The 20,241-nt window shown below is 33.4% G+C and overlaps 2 protein-coding genes across 2 annotated transcripts; one reads left to right on the forward strand and one right to left on the reverse strand.

Moving 5' to 3' along the window:
• LOC104886581 (omega-amidase, chloroplastic) lies at window positions 1-8,607 on the reverse strand. The gene is made up of 10 exons (XM_010671040.4): window positions 8,275-8,607; window positions 8,031-8,147; window positions 4,835-5,059; window positions 4,630-4,723; window positions 3,617-3,691; window positions 3,094-3,172; window positions 1,910-1,925; window positions 1,150-1,230; window positions 528-610; window positions 1-397 (listed from the first exon to the last, which is right to left on the reverse strand). Exons 1-10 carry the CDS (start codon window positions 8,533-8,535, stop codon window positions 328-330), a joined length of 1,101 nt encoding a protein of 366 aa, XP_010669342.2. The 5' UTR covers window positions 8,536-8,607; the 3' UTR covers window positions 1-327.
• A 2,435-nt stretch (window positions 8,608-11,042) lies between these two features.
• Window positions 11,043-14,169, forward strand: LOC104886582 (uncharacterized). Its single transcript, XM_048638732.1, has 5 exons — window positions 11,043-11,457; window positions 12,167-12,281; window positions 12,503-12,684; window positions 13,013-13,113; window positions 14,026-14,169. The coding sequence occupies exons 1-5, from the start codon at window positions 11,043-11,045 to the stop codon at window positions 14,167-14,169; spliced, it is 957 nt and encodes a 318-aa protein (XP_048494689.1).
• Window positions 14,170-20,241: the final 6,072 nt, after the last annotated feature.

The raw sequence follows: 20,241 nt of genomic DNA on the forward strand, positions 1-20,241 counted from the left end.
TTGATAATAAAAATTGCATTAAACTGCTATCATTATGAATTAATGATGGTAATTACAAAAGACTACAATATAAACACTATCTATATATGTGAGACATGCACTTATGGCATCAAATTGACAGAGATTTATTACTCCTCAGCTCAAATAAAGAGTAAATTTCTTATTTCATGCAATTTACCCAATTCTTATTCTATTTGATACCCAAGAAACCAACAAGATGGAAAGATACAAGACGATAACAGAGAAAAACCCGGATCATCCTGAATTATGAATGTTATAGCTGTGCTTGCCTTCTCAAGGTGTTCACATCTAATGTTCTTTATGTAATTACGATCTTAGAACATCCACTACTTGGTAAAGATCCCCTCGGCGTTGCTTCTCCAATGGGAGATTAGTCCTATTTATGGACAAGACAAATCAAAACAGCAAAATTAACTAGTTAATATATGCATTACAGAAACACTTGTGCAGGAAGAAAACATGAATTAGCAAGGAAAGAAAAAGGTTCCAAGTGAAGTTGTTTTCACCTTCGGAGTTCCATCAATGAATAATCAATCTCAGCTATTATGATCTCCTCATCATGTTCTGTTGTAGCCAAGACTTCTCCAAACTGCCAATTGAGTAAATGATTTCTCAGTTCAGCAATTTCATATAGAATTATAAGCAGTGAGGGGAAACTACAACTACACTGATAAGCCAACACTTCTTTATACTGCTAAATGAATGAAAGACTTCTTTAGACTTCAATTAAATGTAGTATTAGTCGAAGGGGCCAAGGATACTCCATTCTTCTGTTCGTATATTGACGAATTCCTTGTAAAGTTCAGTTGTTCTTGTGGTGTCAGTTATTGCATTTATATGAGAGAGAAGGATGTGAATTACATTTTCTGCAAAACACAAAAAAGAAAAAGGAAAAAGGAACAAGAGGGCGAGATGCAGCCATGCAGGTTATGTATCCTTGAAAACGACTCATGGTTCTGCAAAACATATTTTTCTCCTATATGAAATATTGCTTTCCGTTGTTTCGGGAAAAATCAATTCTTACTTGCATTTCTGCTGCACACCAGAGACAGAGGGGGACTTGGGAAAGATAATAGAAAGAGATGAGAATTAGTTCAAGGCAAATTTAGAACAAGTGCAATAACTCACTGGTCCAACGAGTGTGGAGTGACCCCAAGCAACATAACCAGCACCAGCATCGCGTGCAGGCGAGCAAGTGGCTACGTATAGCTGTCATTTGCAACGGAATATCACATAAGTTTGCAACAGAAATAAGCCAATAATTCATGTAAGCTAAAATCAAAGCATGCCTTATAGACTTCCAATCTTATCATGCAAGCAATCCTCGAATCTTTAACGTATCATGCAATTAGACCCCAAGTTCATTACGTAATTACATTCTCAATTAACCCGTGTATTTATCGCATCAGTATAGAATCTAGAGATATTCCCTAAATCCAGGTTTCTATAACATGTACATATAAAGAATGCTACCACTCCTCACCCCTTCAGAATTGGTTCGATTGCAAAGGACGCTCATCCTCTGGACCAACATCCCAAGAAAGATAGGTCACCTGGAAAAAGTAAGGTTCATTGCAGAAATTTCCATCCCATCCTCCCCTCTTTTTTTTTAATAGAAGTACATGTTATGCAGAAGGACGAAGTTCTTTTAGGCAGTTGTAAAATCCTTTCTTACAGCACCTCTGTCCTGACTTCCTAACTATGACATTGTATTCACGAGTTCTAGTTCGACTATTACAAGGTCAACTCTTCAGATATAGTTTTTTCGTTTCAAAAGAAGAAAAGAAATTGCATTTCCTACACAATATATTTCATGCAACGCACGCATAAATACTGATGCCAAGCACATGTATTAGCTAATGCTGAAACATAAAGGTCTTGAAGTTACCTGATTATCTACAGCCCTGCAAAAAGAACACAAGAAAATGCATTCTCAATAAGAAAACAGTAATAGAGAAGAAATTGATGGACAATGAAGTTTCAAAAAAGAGCAAATGGGGCCCAAATAAGCTCCAATCATGTACTGGAATCAGGAAATTCAAAAGAAAGAGCGAGTTTTATTGCAAATGGGAGTGACAATATTATTGCTATCATATAGCAAGATGCAAACTCTATGAGTCAATAAGACATTGTTTAGGCAATCACCAAAATCGGTGGTTACTGGTTCATATCATATTCAGTAATGATAAGAAGCTTAAATTTTAGGATTCATCAGCAAATGTCTAAGTAAGCTATTGCAGATTTCTCCCAATAGTCAACGGATCTTACATGTAAGAAGGCTGCTCTGTGTAAGTAGTATGTTACAACAATTCAAACAAGATCTTCCGGAGAGGTTACGGAAGGTCAAGGCGTTTATGCAGCCTTACCCCTAAGCAAAGAGTACGTTTTTCACTAGACGATCAAAGAAGACATCTATACACATAGTATACATTATGTGCCATATTCAATTATGTGTTATAAAATCTAAGAAAAAAAAACTGCAAAGAGCGTAAATGTAGTTTCTCTTCACATCAGATTTATACCATCTAAAACATTTTGGCCATATTAAATAACCAGTGACTATGATGCTTAAAGAGATATCACGTACATAATAGAAATCTATATTTGTGAAATAATGACTTGACAGATCTGACAATTGCCTGGTAACTGTGAAATGATTTCCTTCTGACTCAGGACACAGCCAATAAAATATTTAATATTTCTCCCCCATACTTTCAGTCTCCACTCTTTCTTAATTACTCTAACTCTGGCTGTACCCTGCACAATCTTGTTTTAGAAGAAAATTCTGTTCTACCACAGTACTACGGCCATTCTTAAATGGATATCATCAATTACCAATGATCATCACATAAAGTTAGAATCAACCAAGCGCAGAATTAAAACCTCTGAAGCTCAGCTGACATTAACTTCCATTGATCGTCCTTAACTATCCTCTCTGAAAGCTACATTAGTGAATTTAATATATGAAGACAATCAATTAACAATCGTACTAATATATCAAGAAATTGAAGATGCATCATTCGAGAAGAAGAATGACTCAAGAAGTGAGGAAAGACAGATGGTGCACAAAACCTTGCCCTCTGAAGCAATTCCCAGTGCAGTGGTCCAGTAGTCATGTTAAACGCTCCAGGGTAGCACAATAAATGAGCTCCTGATGTGGAGAGAAGAAGTGTCACCACAATTTCCTTATAGAATCCAACACGACCAAGCCAAATTTAATTATAGTACTACTTATAAGACAATCACTCCTGTGATTTGATTCATAAAAAGGGTGATTTGTGTACCCAACATTAGAGAAAAGGCAATTATGATCAGCAATCTGTTAGTAGCTACCCAACAAGATTCCAATAGAAAAGACTAAAGAAAACATCATGAGCAGGGGATTCCCCCCCCCCCCCCCAATGAGCGGGTTCAAGAATTAATAAGCCACTGATATACTCCACTTAAGAAGAACCAGAGAATAGTCTCAAAACAGGACATATATCATTGTTTGACAAAAAGTAAAATTTAAGAGAGACTAGAGGTAAACTAATTGGCAACTGTGAAATATGAACATGCAAATCCACCAGAATTATAAGGGTAGATCCGTAGATACCTCTTGCAGCATATAAAATAGCCAATTCTTGAAAGCGGATGTCATAACAGATGCCAATTCCAATGCGCCCAACCTCTGATCATCAAAACTGAGACACATCATCCAAAGCACTTAAAAGTTCCACATAACAGAAAAGAAGGCAGTTTGCGAAGACAAGCAAGATCCTTTTAATAGCAAGGTTGATATAGTAAGAGCCAGCCAAGGATCCTCCCTAATCTGTAGATCAGAATCTAGAATTTTACATGCTAAAACCCATTTTGCCAGAATGATTAACAGTTTAACACCAATGATATGCTCAGAGTTCTAAAATTCAAACAAAAAACTCATAACAATCCATCAACAATCAACGAGTGATGAATAAAATATCCATAAGAAAGAACATTTATAGAGGATGATGAAGCACATTAACATTAACCTTCTCCTTTCTCTTTTATATAAATCTTCACTTAGAATTTAATGATTGTCATATATACTTCATTTGTAATCTCTATAACATGATCATGTTCTTTATAATAACCTTTCAAAAATTTCTGGATAACAGAGTACAAAATTATAATTATCCTAGGTTCAGTATCAATTAATTTTGAATCTTAGAATCTTGATATTGAGTTTGACAGCATTCTCACCACTCACCACTCACCACTATAGTGGGTTTGGGGAGGTATCTCCGTTAGTCACCGTCAAGTTCTATGAGTGTTAGAATCAAAAGGTGGTCCCAGAAGCAAACCTCTGCACAATTAGGGTCGACCAAAGCAATGGGATGTATGATATGCATAGAGTCCTACAGATACATATTAACAGCAACATGACAATGCAATTTCAAAGTGCAACTACTACCTGTATCCTGATTACACAAAGGACATGCTTCTTGGTAAATTTAAAGCCTCCCACAAAAAGAAGAAACAATTTATATTTAAATAGATAAAGTGAGAGAGAGAAAGAGCACCAAGAAACACCTTCAATACTAAAATATCTGATCACATAAAATTCTTATGGACATGTTTGCATCAAACCTGTATCTACAACTGTAGGAGCCTCTCCTGCTGTAAGGGTTTGTGATTCTTTAAAAGTAATCTTCCCAGGAATATCGATATCAAACAGGTGTATCTGTAGTTGGAAAACAGTTCAGAAATGGACTACGTTCAAGCATCCAAAAGAGAGGGGGGGAAAGATGGCATATGAGAGACAGACATCCAGGGCTAGAATATTAAGTGTTACCTTCCTGTGTTTAGCAATTAGCTTTCCATCAGTATCAAAGACACAGCATGTATTATGCAACCGATCCCCACAGCGTTCTGGGATGGAGCCCCCAACTATTGTGATCTTCAAGGCACGAGAAACTTCAGAAAGCATTGCTGTCGAAGGAGATGCATCACCACCAGCATCTATATCTTCAGCATACACTGGGAAGCTATCATTTGAATATGGACTATTCCAGATCTCCTGAAATGATACAAACACCAATATCATCATGAAGTCCATTGGCCATTGGCCATTGCTCATGAAGAAAACACACACAGGTCTTCCTGATCAACGTATCCAATGTGTTACTTTGACCTTCCAACACAAAGGTCAGCTAATCCATGAATAAAGAAATCCTTTCTTGTTAATAACCTTCTTTTTGAGGTAATTAATAACCTATGTTAATAACATCAAGTTGATGAAGTGTATATTGATAAATGATAACCGAAGTTGATGAAGCCCTGTGAATCTCGGTTATCAACAAAGAGTTTCTCCGCATCATTCAAGGCTGGCATCACTCCCGCTCATGGTCTCCTTTTGTGTGAATATACTACAATATCTTGCTATATTTTCTCTCACTAGAAAAATCTCTCCCTCACCTTGACTATTGTTTGCCTCTGCTACTTGTTTGCCTCCACTTTGTGTATTGAAAATATGTCGAATGGATTTGCAATTTCATTTATTGGTGTTGTTGTCATATCTATTAGCACTAGTAAGACTAACATTGACACTTCTATTACTACAACTACCATTTGTCCACATCTTTTTTGGCCCTACTTTTACCTTTTACTACAGATGTGATGTAATATAAATTTGACACCTTGTGTGAATCATTTGCTTTTTGGAGGAGAGAGAGACTAGGTATAGTTTATGTGTTTGAATGGGTCACATAAAGTGAACCAAGAGAGGGAAGGTGGGGTAAGAAAGGATAACATGAGAAAAAATTTACCAAAAGAGAAATAAAGTGAAGTGGGGCAGCACAAAAGGACATGAATGAATGTAGAAAGAGAGTAGATAAAAGAGAAGTGGAGGGAGTATTGTAGATGTCCTTACTATGTTTCAACAGTATGTACTCGTGGAAAATCTTTAAGATTCTGGATGGTATGTAAAGTAGCCTCCCTAGTAATAAAAAGGTACAAGGCTAGAGGTAGTGTTGACTTGAAACCTCATACCCTTCTCTAAAGTACACAAAATCTATAGAAGCATGTGATCACCCTTGCTTCTGCTAGGTTTTTTCATTAGATAGATTTCAAGTAGAATTGATATCTTCTAGTCAGCTGTATGCAAGGAAAAAAGATAGCGGATGCGGTCACGATCGCGGAAGCAGTTTGTAACGGATGAATGGAACGGATCGCAGTCGACACGGCATGAATTTTTTCAAAAATTTCACATTAATATGTTCTAACCTTATTTGCATTGTTTTAGTTTATAAAGCATTATTACAGCATAATATAGTCAAATCTACTACAATATCATATTTCATCAGCTATATAGCTAATTCATAAAATATTTTGGGCCAATGTTTGAAAAGAACGGATGTAACGGGGATAAAAACGTTCTGATGCGGCGAGTTCGCGTTACGAAACGGACAACGCGGCAAGAAGTATGTAATTTTAATTATGGAGTTCCGTAATGGGATTTTGCGGAGCACTTAATCCAAAATCCGTTACAGAACGGTCGTTTTGTAATGGAGCGGGAGAATTTTAATTCCATGGTTGTTTTATGTATGCCTCTAGCAGGAAGTACCTTACACTTTACATGCTTTCTATCTATGGAGCAGTTGCATATACTTCCACAAAAATAGTCTCCACGAATACAATTATACAAACATATCTAGATCAGATTCTCTTGTGAAAAAAACCACCTAATACATAGCAAGATATATTTGTATTGAAATTTAAACAATTTACAATAGAACACTTGAACTACTACAATCTTAAGGACTTCTAAGATGAATTAAGCATCCAAAATAGTAGCAATAGATGTGCAAGAGATAATAAGGGTAAAAGTTTCAGAACATAATATGCCACGTAAAATTTAAGATGAATGAGTCCTGTTTTCTGTAATGTATGGGACCAGAAAAGTTCTAGACAACAATATAAGTATTTTGTACATGCTCAAAAAACTTTCTCTAAGAACTCAAAACAAAAATTTCCCGCCATCAAATGCGGTTTCATACAAGGTTGTGGCAATACTGACCACTTGCTTTAGTAGGATTACAAGTTACAAACACCGCACCTACAAGTATCTATATGTCTAGCTTATCACCCAGTGTTACCATTTTTGTGGAACATTTAATTTAACTTTCAATACCACTGTAATCCTAGATTCCTGGGTCAGAGGATTGCAGCACAACCACATTTTAAGTAAAAGCACATAAATTCTTGACAGAAATTTCAATTCTCTTCATATATCACCATATATCTCCTACAGTTTAAGCAAAACTACAGCACTTTCCAACTGGATCCGGAAAAACTCAAATTCCAAAATTCTTAAAAACATACCATCAACTTTCTACAACAGGGTGCTAACCACGCATTGCCAGACCAATATATCCCTTTCACCTCAGATATGAAATTCAAGATACAAAACAACAACCTATGTAGAATACACAGGCTACCAACCCAGGCCAAAAGAATTCAGGTAGTTATCACATAATAACCCAAAAAATCCAACTCCAAAAGTAAGTAAACAACCTGTACACGACCTTATGCCCGTCCATATCACGTATACACATCCTATGCCCCAAATTTTACTCCCGTCATCAAGAAACTTAAGATTATCTCTCTATATACTTTGTAGTCTGTAGGAAGTGAATCCAACTCGGCCACAAGCAATTTAGGCAATGAGCACATATACATACTCCTAGACATTCAACCCAAATTTTCTAAAATATAATACTTTTATGCCAGAAGATCAAATCGCTACAGAGTTCAACCACAAAAATACATCCAGTAAGCAGAAAATGAAAACAATTTATTGGCAATTTCAACTCTATACATCCCAGAACCATAGTTATCATACTTGATAAAACTAGTATTCAGAAAAAGATGAACAAACAATGATCAGTGATCAACAATTTCAGCACAAGCCCGACATCCCCGTCCAGCCGACCGTCTCCGAAAAAAGAAGAACAAAGGTAAAGGATTAGCAACACTGAATGCAAACTTACAGGCAAAACAACTAGCTTGGCACCCTTTTGAGCAGCATCCTCAATAGCCTTTCTAGCATGATCAATGTTCCTTGCTTTATCCGCTGTCACAGAAAGCTGGCAAAGCCCTATTTTAAACTGCCCACCAAAATTATCAAAGAAAACAGTAAACCCCAATTACCAAATTTGAAAACCCACCTCAAATTATCAATTAAAAGTAATAATTAAAGAAACCCACAATTTTTTAGAGAAAAAAAGAGGTCACCTTTGTGATTGGAGGAGTGGGCAATTGAAGTGCAGGAGGAACCCTAGCTTGTTCGGATTTGATATATGATGATGCCATTGTTGTTGTTGAATACTTCAAATTGTTGGGTTTTGATGGTTTCAAATGGGTGTTGATTACTTTATTGGAGATGGGAAGAGAAGAAGAATGAAAAGGAGTTGAGGTCCGATGAAGATTGAAGAGAGAAGTTGAGTAGCAGTTGGAAATCCTAGTGTTGAGAAGTGTTCTTCCTGCAATGTTCATTTCATCTGGTAATGTTTGTTTTTGGTAATATTCTGAAAATGCAGGCGAAAAGCTAGGATATGCTTTACGAAGTAAGGCCGGATTATTTTGCACTGAAGTAATGAAAATTCATTTTAACTTATTCTCTCTTATCATTTCAGTTCAGTTAGAAAGAATAAGGTATAGGTACTTTTTTTTAATTTGGACTCGTAAATCAAAATCAACTCAAAGTAGGAATGTTATTCAACACGAAGTGAACTCGATTCAAATCAGTTTTAACTGGAAGTCTGGAACATGCTTAATTGAGGATTGACTCAAATATTAAGGGACCAACTTGATCTCGCCTGCATTCTATTCATTTATACACTTTTCCACTTTCTTTCTCTTTCCTTGCCCTCATCACACTAATCTTACTTGCGTCCTCCATACTCCCCTTTATTGAACCATTACCACCGCGACCATTGGTTGGAAGCATTTGATTTGACCAGGGGTATAAATGAGACAAAATACTCGCAAGCTATTCGAGATCGACTTGATCAAAACTCGACTCATATGAGCTCTATCAACTTGAGGTATTAGCAAGTCGAGTTGAGCAACTCGATACTCAACTCAAAAACTCGTGAGAAGCTCGAATACTCAATTATCTATAGCAAAATACCTGCATTTGACTTATTTTCTACTTTATGGTTGCGTTTAGCACAAAACACTTGCTCGAAATCTACTTGGTTAAAACTCAACTCAAATGAGCTAGACTCAACTCGAGCTCAGTTCGAAATGCTACCAAGTCGAGTCGACCTAGCTCAAACTCGACTACATCATTTACACTCCTAAATCTTACAGTTTGAATGACCGAGTACAAGGGTCTCCATAGACTCAGAACTCATCAATCTCAAAGATCCAATTGCCACCTCTATGTTTTGTTCGTTAATTTATAGAAGTATGTATTAGGTATGAGTTTAGATTGACCAAAACCAATGTTTAATATTTGGTTGGAAAAATCATAATTTTCAAATTTATGCCTGAACTTGAGGCCCTCAAGCCAATATTGTTTATAAACATTGGGAATGGAAGAAGGTGTGTATGGCTCGTACTAACCTCGCGGGTATCCGAAACAAAAAGGAGTGAGAAAGGCAAGCAGGGGAAATCTAAGGGAAAAAATTGTCTCAATTAAGTGTTATTGACCATTGTTGATATTATTGAACAACCTATTGCACTTACATTGTTTTTTTTTTTTTTACAGAAACACCTACATTGTTGTTAGCGACCTTGTTATTGATGATATAAATTATACATTTGCAAACGTGAAAAGTAAAAATATGAAAAACTTTATAGAACGGAGGGAGTCTCTTGTTTTTGCATTAGTTAGTTATTAATTACATCATATTTTATTATGCAAATGCAATTTGTTAAGTTAATTAAATTAAAAAATTATAAGTCCTTATTGTATATGTCAATTTTAGCATATAGGAGTCAATCAAAGTAATAGAAGAAAAAGAAAGAAAAACAAACAGCAAAATGGTGTGGTAAAAAAAACTCCAATAATGGTGGATAAAAAACAAGAGTTGCAATGAATCTATCAATCCGGTATGGAAATACTATCGCCAATGTGGATCTCGAGTTATAATAATACAACTAGTTATTAGTCCCTGGCGATGTTCCGGATTAACTACATTTTCATGTTAAAAAATACCATCTAATGTTGCTTATATGACTTATTGCTTAGGTCTTTAGTATAGTAACTTGAGTTCATGTGGTCAAATCTTACATGGAACATGTTTCTATTTTTTTAATGTGCATATACGATGATGACATGGAATGAAACAACTAAAAGGAGAGTGCTAGATGGCGTATAGACTTACCTAACAATGCTTTTTAATATATTATTGTAGATTGTAGATTGTAGATTATAGATTATAGATAATATGAATATAGATTATAACAATTTGAGTAATAGAATGCTTAAAAGAATAATTTTCATTAAGTAGTTTTCTTTAGAAAGAATGTCGTACTATGTCCCATCCCAATCTTGGACAAAAAAATTCAGTAAGAATTTTTGAAAATGTTTTTCAAACTAATTCGGGAATCATTTTTAGGCTCAAATATAATTTTAGTCTAATTTAACCTTTAACCAGATACAACCTTAAAATCCAAACTAACCCGATCTATTTTTTTATAAGTTTGGACACGAAATTACGACTCAAAAGTGAAACTCGACCCGATCCCTTTAGAAGCTAATATAAAAAAGCATGATCCAACCGGCAACCCCACCCCCAAATCCCCAAAAATGAACCGGTTTCTATCATTTTCTCCTCTTGCCCGCGTGCGTAATGTAGTTTATTTAGTTAATGTGGCGGTTATTTTTTCAATCAACAGAAAAAACTACCTTCTACCATCAATTCTTATAAATCTCCCACTCTTCACTTCCCTCCAAATTTCTCTTCCCATATTAACTTTCCTTGAACAAACATAATTACGCACTTACATTAACATACTACAAGACCTCCCCTAAATCCTAATATAAATTAGACATGGTAGATGATGATAATCATCACCCTTATGCATCCATGAATATCGATGATCATATTATGATGGATGTTCCTAATGTTTCCGTCGTCCCGTCGAATTCGAACCCGGTATCAAGGAACAATGTTTGGGATCTTGTTGATTCTTGGGTCATTGATCCATCAGAAGATCACCATAATAATAATAATAATCATCAAAATCAACAAGAAATTGGTAGTGTTGATGTAATCAAACATGGTGATGTTTGGAGTAGTAGTAGTAATAAGAGGATGAGAAATGGACATGACATAGAGGATCAGTGTCATGACCATAATGAAGAAGAAGATGATCAATTGCCATTGCAAGTAGTGTGGCCTAGTGCTCCGGTTCCTAATTCTTGTTCTTCTTGTCAAGTTTTTAGAGAAATTACTCATACAGATGGTATTTGTTACTTCATTAAAATTGGAACTTTTTGATAAATACCGATTTTATTTTTTTGAGTAATTGATAGTGATATGTATATTAAAATTGTGATTGTGGGTGGAAATTCCAAATTTAGTGATGGGAAAATTGGTTTTAGATTGTTGTATTATCGCCATATATTGATGAATTTGATGATTGAAATATTTTGACTTATAAAACAAATTCTAGTATGTAAAATGTTATTTGATTTATCTTAAATAACTTTTATAAAATACAAATTTTCTAAAACTTTTCTTTGAATGATTAAATTATACTTTGTCAGATGTGAAAATCAAAGGGTTGTTCGAAAGAGAAGGGATTAATGATATTGGTAAGGAAAAATTTGTCAACAACCACATTTTTTAGGGGTTTTTAAATAGAGTCATCACATTTTTTTAATCTAAAGTTTTTTTTATAAATTTGTTTCCTATCCTACTGATTTAAAATAAAAATGGTAATAGTACTAATTTGGAAATAAATTGAATTTACATTCTTCAAATTGTGATTTTGAATTAAACATTGAGTATGCTTTCTTGTGGAAAATTACAACTACTATCTATTGATTAATTTAAGATATTACTTTGTACTCGTAATGTGGTTCATTGAGTATGTTTTATTCACTTTAATGGGTTATCTAATTTATGCTCACTGTTATCTTGTCAATTTAATTCGGCACTTGTGTTGCAAGGCACACATACTACCAAGCTTGAAGTCCATGGAGAGGTGGGTCATGTATCTCATGCTGTCTACAAATCTAATCAAGGGTTAGATACTTCTGACTTTCGTATTCATCATATGCTCAAGTAAGTAAACAAATTTAAATATGAATTATATATGTCTGAAAATTATACTTAATAATGCGCTCCCTTGTTTTTCTATTGTTATATATATACATAAACAACGCATGTGTGATATTTTTAGTTGATTTGCTTTCATATAATTTTCAAAATATTAATTCGTCAAAAATTTGTCAAGTTTTTATTGTATTATTTTAACTCGATTATCATGCATGTATTTGGATCAGTTTTTGTAGACAAAACTTAGAGGGCATCAGAGATTATCTTAAAGACTATCTTGAGGAGTATAAAACAGATGGATACATTTTGTTACAAGATCGTCTTTCACTATTTTATGAGGCCTTGTGTATTGGTTATGATTGGATAAATTCTACTCATCATGATCAAGATCTCCAAACAAACAATATTGGTCAGTCATTTAATTGTTAATTAAGTTTTATACGGCTATAGTATTATAGGCTTCATTTTTATATCGTCTCCCTTAATTAAAACAATAGAGAAAAAATTATATAAAGAAAACATAATCTTAAAAATTCAAAAATATTGTTTAGTTGTTTGAAATCTATGACAAAATAATGAAATAGTGTTCATTTAGATATAATATATAACAACATCAAATAAGATGCTCTTGTATCCACTTTGAGAAATGTATTTTTTCTTTAGTTATTATTTTGAGTAATGTGTTTAAATTCTATATTTGTAACACTAGTTTTAAAATTCTTTTTGACTAATAGCAGGATCATCTGAACAAGGAGAGACTTCAAATCAAGCAATGAACCCTTTCATAATGGACCCCCAAAACCTGCCACCAATGTTCAGGACTGAACTTTCTATCCAGGTTGCATTATTCCATTTTTTGCATTATTATACACACGATGTTTTTATTTTTATTTTTCAACTATCAAAATCTATATACACATTTTTGTTTATTTTTCTGGTCTTCTTTTAATTAAGTTAATTTTTTTCATTTCAACAAAAAGCAATGTAATATTACACTGCTATATAGTTTTATCTAATTATTCAATTTGTGTTTGTTGCACCCTGCAAGTAAAACAGAGGGAGAGGATAAAGAAGATGACTCTTGAAGATTTTGCCAAATATTTTGATCTTCCCATTGATGTTGCAAGTAAACAATTGTGTTTATGTGCTACTGTTATAAAGAAAAAAATTCGTTCTTTCAAAATTCCTCGGTGGCCTTATAGAAAGGTTGGTCTCTTCTCTTTTAAATTTTGTTTATTTTTAATATAATTTTTGGTACACACTATCAAATGATATAAGTATGAGGCGCATGCGGATATTTGTAATGGACCCGAAATATATAACAAAATGCATTTTATTAATTACATTCATAAAACTTGTATAACTATATTTCTGAGAGCCCATATCTTTCACTTATCTTTGACTCACGCACGTCCAACCAACCAACATATTTACAGAGTTCCATCCTATTTTCTAGATTTCTCTTTATATATTCTTTGATTCTTACAAGATATTTCTAAATACATCATAACTTGATTTTTCTACCAAATGCAAGATTTTTCTAGACTACTTAAACTATATTTTTCATTACACATCTGGATTTCTCTAGATTAATCTCTAATAAAAATCAACTTTTATGAAAAACTTTATGTGTAATTCTATATATATCAAATGTGGTATGTCATTTAATATATCTTGAAATAGAACTTAATATGAACTGTCCGTTAAAGATGTCATGTAAATGAACACATTATTATTGTTACTAATGCAGGTGAAAAGTATACAAAGGAAAATATCCTTGTTGAAAGAAAGTTTAGGGGCTAACTGCACAGCTGCGGATCATCAGACTGAGCTCGAGCTTCAAATGCTGCAACGACAACTAGATGACATTCTTAGTGGAAGGTTGAAGCCTTAAAAGGCACTTGGTTTGATCAATCTTAAAATGTAGACTAATGCTTAAAGCTAGTCTTCTAGCACGTAACATGTTGTGGTAGAATTAATATTATTTGATGTAAATACAAAAGTATGTAATTAAAAATATATTTACTTATTATTTTCTATACTTGACGTGTACATGAAATATATATATTAAATACTTTATTTAACTTTTATCGGTTGTAATGTTTTGACTTTTATACTTTTTATACTATATATGTTTATCAACTTTGTCTGGGAAAGTATGATAGTACAAAAATTTTGTTTTCAAAAATAATTTTGATTGAAGCTTTCTTTTTTTTTCCTTCTAATAATGAATTAAAAACGTATAGTGTCAAAAGTTAAAGTATAGCCATTATTTAAAAATGAGAATATTATTAAAAAGATTATTGAACTTATCTCGATGTATATTTACAATATGCAAACCTTTCAATAATACACTATTAGGTGATCAAAACTCTTAAAAGTCAAAGTTAAGATATTAGAATTTTAGTATAAACTAAAACAAAAGCCATTGAAGTTTTCTTTTACATGTGAAACTTCCCTCCTAAATTTGTCCTTTTGAAATCCCTCGTAAATGAATCAACCATTAATAAATGAGTACATAAAAAATGCAAATAAGGGTGTTTAATAAGTTGCTTTTTTAATTATTATTTTGGTTATGGTGATGCCCCGAATTAGTTATAATCATCAAACACTAGTCTTATATGCACGTTGTATGTGCGTAGAATGTAACTGATGTTGTGCATATTTTTTAGGGATCGATTGATCTTTTTTCTCAATCATAGGACTATAGTTTGTATTTTTTTTAAGTAGGAGGTATATTAGTAAAAAAAGGTGGACATCAAAATTCTCAATAGTTCTCATATATAATAGAGATATTATTATTTATAAAAAAAAAAAATTTGATTGATTTTATTAGCTTTTTGTAATTGTCTGTCTTGTGGTAAATTGAAAAATGGACATTATGACATGATAAGTTGTCTAGGGAATTGGAGATAAAAAAATAACAATTTTAACATAATTGGGGTAAGAAGAATGTTATTACCTAATAGCTTAAGTATTAGAGATCAAAAAACTTGTCTCTGCCTTTATACTTACATATAATTGTAAAACTTTATTTTGTTTTACTTTAAAATATTAAACATTTAAATTGCATTGGATTGATGGTTAAACTCATTTCATTTTAAAGGTCATGTGTTTGATTACTGGTAGCTACACGTTGTTTATATTTTTGTTGAAATCATAAACATATGTATTAGAAGCTTGACAATAGTGTCACGTAGCACTGTTCCTTTGATAGGAACACCTTTTTATATATTTGTACGGATATAAATAGAAGTTTCCATTTTTCTATCAATGCATTAAAATGGCGATGATTGGTCGAGAATTATCTAGTAAAAAAACTCAAATAGACTTGATCCACATCAATTTTAGTGGACCTAATGTGATACCACATGTAATTATTGGTGGAAAATGGTGTCTATGAAAAAGAGCACTAATTTAGAAAATAACAAATATAAAATAGGAGTAATTGTGGGTTGTGTAGAATGACTATGTAAAAAAATGTTACTACTTTAAAATGGGTAAATTATACGTTAATATAAAAAAATGATCACTGCATTAGAAAATAGCATGTATTAAGGTGAGTAATTATAAGTTGAAAATGGTCATTATAGGAAAAACAGAGGATAACTATACTTGAAAGGCTGGACACGATTTCTAATCTACACTAATATTAAACTGAGCCAAATTCACGCAAGTCGTTAGTACTATCCACCATGATAAACAACTTGCTAGAATCTCAAGTCCAGAATTCAGACAGCATGCCATCCGCATTTAAAAGAAACTAAACTACACTTCGTCTTACTCATGCTGACCTTCTTTTCGATCTTACTATAGTAGAGAAAGTATAGTCCCATATCCGGTATGGGACACCTTTTTCCATATCAGTTACTTGATATGATTAGATGTAGCTCAGATATGATTTGATAGCGAACTGATATGATTTAATGTAACCCAAATATGATTTAAGATTTCAACTAACAAGCCCCCCAAAAAAAAATATGAATTTTTTTTATATATAATTTTTTAATATTACTTTTGTTATAAAAATTACATAAATGCCATGGTATTGGCACATACCCAGTATGGGAATATCATTGCTCTACCATAGTAGGAGTGGATGTTGGTGAGTTGTTCAATAAGACATTCTCTTCAACTTTGCGGCCGCCTACGATGCGGTAAGGCACTACTTGTTGTGCCAACAGGTAGGTAGCCACTTTCTTCTCAAGGGACCGTACGTGATACTTCCGCTTCTTGATAGCCAACCTTTCCTCGAAAAGCATCTCCTAGTTGGTTCGATAAGATCATGGAAGATCAATTATTTACTTTACATCATAAGAGTTATAATCAGAGTTCACTCATGGTACAGGTACACCCGGGTGTACCATGAGCATGGTACACCCAAGGGTATTTTTGTAATAAATTAGAACTCATTTGACACCAAATTTGCTCATATGGGCATTTTGCTCATTTTCTCATTTGTTCATTTGCTCATTTTGTAATAAAAGTATTTGCTCATTTTGTAATAAAAGTATTTGCTCATTTTCTTAAATTAGTAGAAATGTTTGCTCATTTGCTCATTTGTTCATTTTGCTCATTTGCTCATTCGCTCATTTTGCTCATTTGGAGAAAATAGTCTTGGGTGTACCATGCTCATGGTACACCCAGGTGTACTATAAATATTCTTGTTATAATCTCAGCTCAACAAACAAACAAAAAACAAATATTCCCTAATCCTTACTATTTTGTAATCTATACTAATATATTAAAAGACGTTCCTAGACAAGAAATTGTGCCACGTGACACTATCTTGTATAGCTTATTCCCATGACTAGGGGTGTTAATGAGCCAGGGTAGCTCGCAAACTGTTCGAGCTCGACTCGGTCAAAGCTCGGCTCGAGAGGGCTCGACTCGAGTTCGAGATCGGCTCGAAAGCTCGCAAACATGTTCGAAAAAAAAATTTAAAGTACAAATTTTTATACTTCCTTCGTTCTGTTTTAAATGAAACATTGTGTGAAATGACACTATTCATTGATCGATTTTGACTCTAATTTATCACCATTATATAAAGAAAAACATAGTCAAGTGGGATCTTGTTAGATTCGTCTCAATGCATACTATCAAATTATAACTAGTTTATATTTTTTACGTGTGCACAACTAAAGATATTAATGATTAAAGAAGCGTGTTGGATTGCGTGAAAAAGCAAACGTTTCATTTAAAACAGAACGGAGGAAGTACATTAATTTCTAACCCAACCTGAATTACAATTTGAAGTCCACTTTAAAAATATATACCAAATTAAAAGTTTTAGCCCAATTACAAGATACAAACTAAGGGCTTTTTTCTCATCCCAATTAAAATTTGAAACAAACAAACAATTGAAACACCAAAAACAAAAAAAGCTAAGCACTTCAAGTCACGTTCATTCAGCCATTCACTGCTGCACTTCTTCAAGGGTTTTCGAAAACCCTAAATCCCCAATCTCCAGTCCAGTTGACGGCGGCGACCAGCGCAACTTCGGCGGCGACCAGCACTTTGTCAAAGTTGTTGTGACTTGTTAACTTTGTTTTTGATGTGAACTTTGTTAAACTTGTTATCAACTTTTTTTTTCTTTAAAATTTGAACTTTGAAGTATGCATTTCGTTCGTTGGAAAAAACTAGAAATTCGATATTGGAAGCAAGTGTTCGGTAATGTACTAGAAATATTTTCGAGCTTTTTCGAGCCGAACAGTTCGCGAACTTTTTCGAGCCGAGCCGAATTTTTTTTTTCGAACTTGAGCCGAGCCCAGATTTTCGAGCTCGAGCCGAGCTCGGACCCTCACATTCTCGAGCCGAGCCTGGTCCTGTTCGGTCTCGGTTCGACTCGTTGACACCCCTACCCATGACATCAAGTCACTATATTAAGTCTTAACTACTAAACCAAATAATGTTTGGTGTTATAATTTTAAGGTAAAATATTAATAAATGAAAACTATAATTACTTGGGACATAACTGTAATCTCCCATAATTTTATGAATTTTATAAATATATTCTAATGTATATTTATACATATTTTAGTAGTGAAATAATTTATTTCTTAGAACGTTGACCGTTAAAAGTCAAAATGATTATTTAATGATTTTAAGTAATTAAATATTTTATTTAATCATACTTTGAAAAAAGTTACTTTATAATTAAACTAGTGGAGATGAAGTAAAATGATTTTAATATTGGATTAGAGGAGCCCAAACCATATAGTTTTTCCCATGAACATTTTCATTAAACTAACCCACCAAAGCCCAACTCATTATCGGACCTCTAATGGAGGAACCTATAAATATTTTTTATTACACAATTTTTAACACATTAAACACATTTTATTTTCTCTCTCTTTCTCCCCAAAATTACGGCCCTCTCTCTTCTTTTTCTTCTCACTCTCTTTTCTCCTTCCTCCACCCGATTTCTCTCTCTCTCGGACCACGCCGCCGTCGCCGCCAGCCATTCCTACTCCCTCTTCTCGGTAGCCGTGCCTTTCTTCCCTCTCTCTTTGGTTATTTCTTCCTTCTCAAGTTTTATTTAATGCAAAGTTTATATTTTTAATAATTCTTTTAATATTTTTATGATTATAAGTCATAGTTTAATGATTTAAATATAAATTTAAGATTACGTAATTTATATAATAAAATAATTTAATTTCATATTTATTTATTATGTCTAAATTAAAATTTTAAGTATCAAAGCATGTATTTTTACGGTTTTATGAGTTGGAACTTAAAATCATAGTAGTATATTATAGTTTATGAAATTGAGTATTCTTATAATTTTAATTATGTTTAAATATGTTTCAAAAGGGTTTTATTACATTATAAATTGCTGGAAATTTTATAAGTATGCTTATGATGGTGTTTTTATGATCAAAGTATGAGTTTTTAAGGATTTTTTTTAACAACTAATCTAGTAGTACTATACTATGAGGCTTTAATAATTAAGTTTTGTGGAAAATGTTTTAAAACACTTTTCAAGAGGGGTTAAAGTTTTTTAATATTGCTGGAAATTTTTAGAGTATTGATTTGTGGTTATGTTTAGGGATGGGCAAGGGTAGGGTCTGGGTCGGGTCCAGCTGGACCCTAATTTTTTTTGCAGACCCGGACCCGGACCCTAAGGGTCTGAAAAAATTGGACCCTGACCCGGACCCTTAGGGTCTGGAGGGTCTAGAGGGTCTGGAGGGTCCAGGCCTAAATTTTTATTTTGCTAAATTTTCAGCTTTATTAATATCAATAATCATCTGAAATTCGCATGAAACAAACACAAAAAATCGCATGAAACAAACACAAACATATAAATTGAAAAAAAACGAAACAAACACAAACACAAACTTATAAACTGAAAAAAAAAACGAAACAAACACAATTCACAAACATATAAACTAAAAAAAAGAAACAAAAACACAAACTTACTCTGAAAAAAAACGAAATAAACACAACTTACAAAAGAGTTTAGAATGGGTGTTTTGGTGTTTTAGTTTAGGTTTTAGTCTTTTAGAAAATCAGTTTGTTTTTTTTAAAAAAAAGTTATAATGTATATATTAGATAAGTTTAGGGTCTAAGGGTTGGGTCTGGGTCCAAAACTTTAAGACCCGGACCCGGAAACTAAAAAAATTACTTGGACCCAGGCCCGGACCCGGACCCGGACCCTTAGGGTCTGAAAAAGTTGGACCCAGACCCTTAAATTAGGGTCGGGTCCAACAGGGTCCGAGTAGGGTCCTGGACCCATGCCCATCCCTAGTTATGTTGCTTATTATTAGGCCGAGAATTCTCTCTAGACGACTTTTAAGCTTGTTAAAGTGTTCTCGAACTTTGTCTATACAAAGTAAGTACATACCTATATGTTGATTGAATTAGTATCATGTTCTAAGGATGAGATTATTTAGTATCATGTATAGGTTGATATTTATAGTTCATATGTGATTTATATTCAATTGCATTTGCATGTCTTATGCGTTGT

The sequence above is a fragment of the Beta vulgaris genome, chromosome 2 (assembly GCF_026745355.1).
Source record: "Beta vulgaris subsp. vulgaris cultivar EL10 chromosome 2, EL10.2, whole genome shotgun sequence".
NCBI classification, from domain to species: domain Eukaryota; kingdom Viridiplantae; phylum Streptophyta; class Magnoliopsida; order Caryophyllales; family Amaranthaceae; genus Beta; species Beta vulgaris.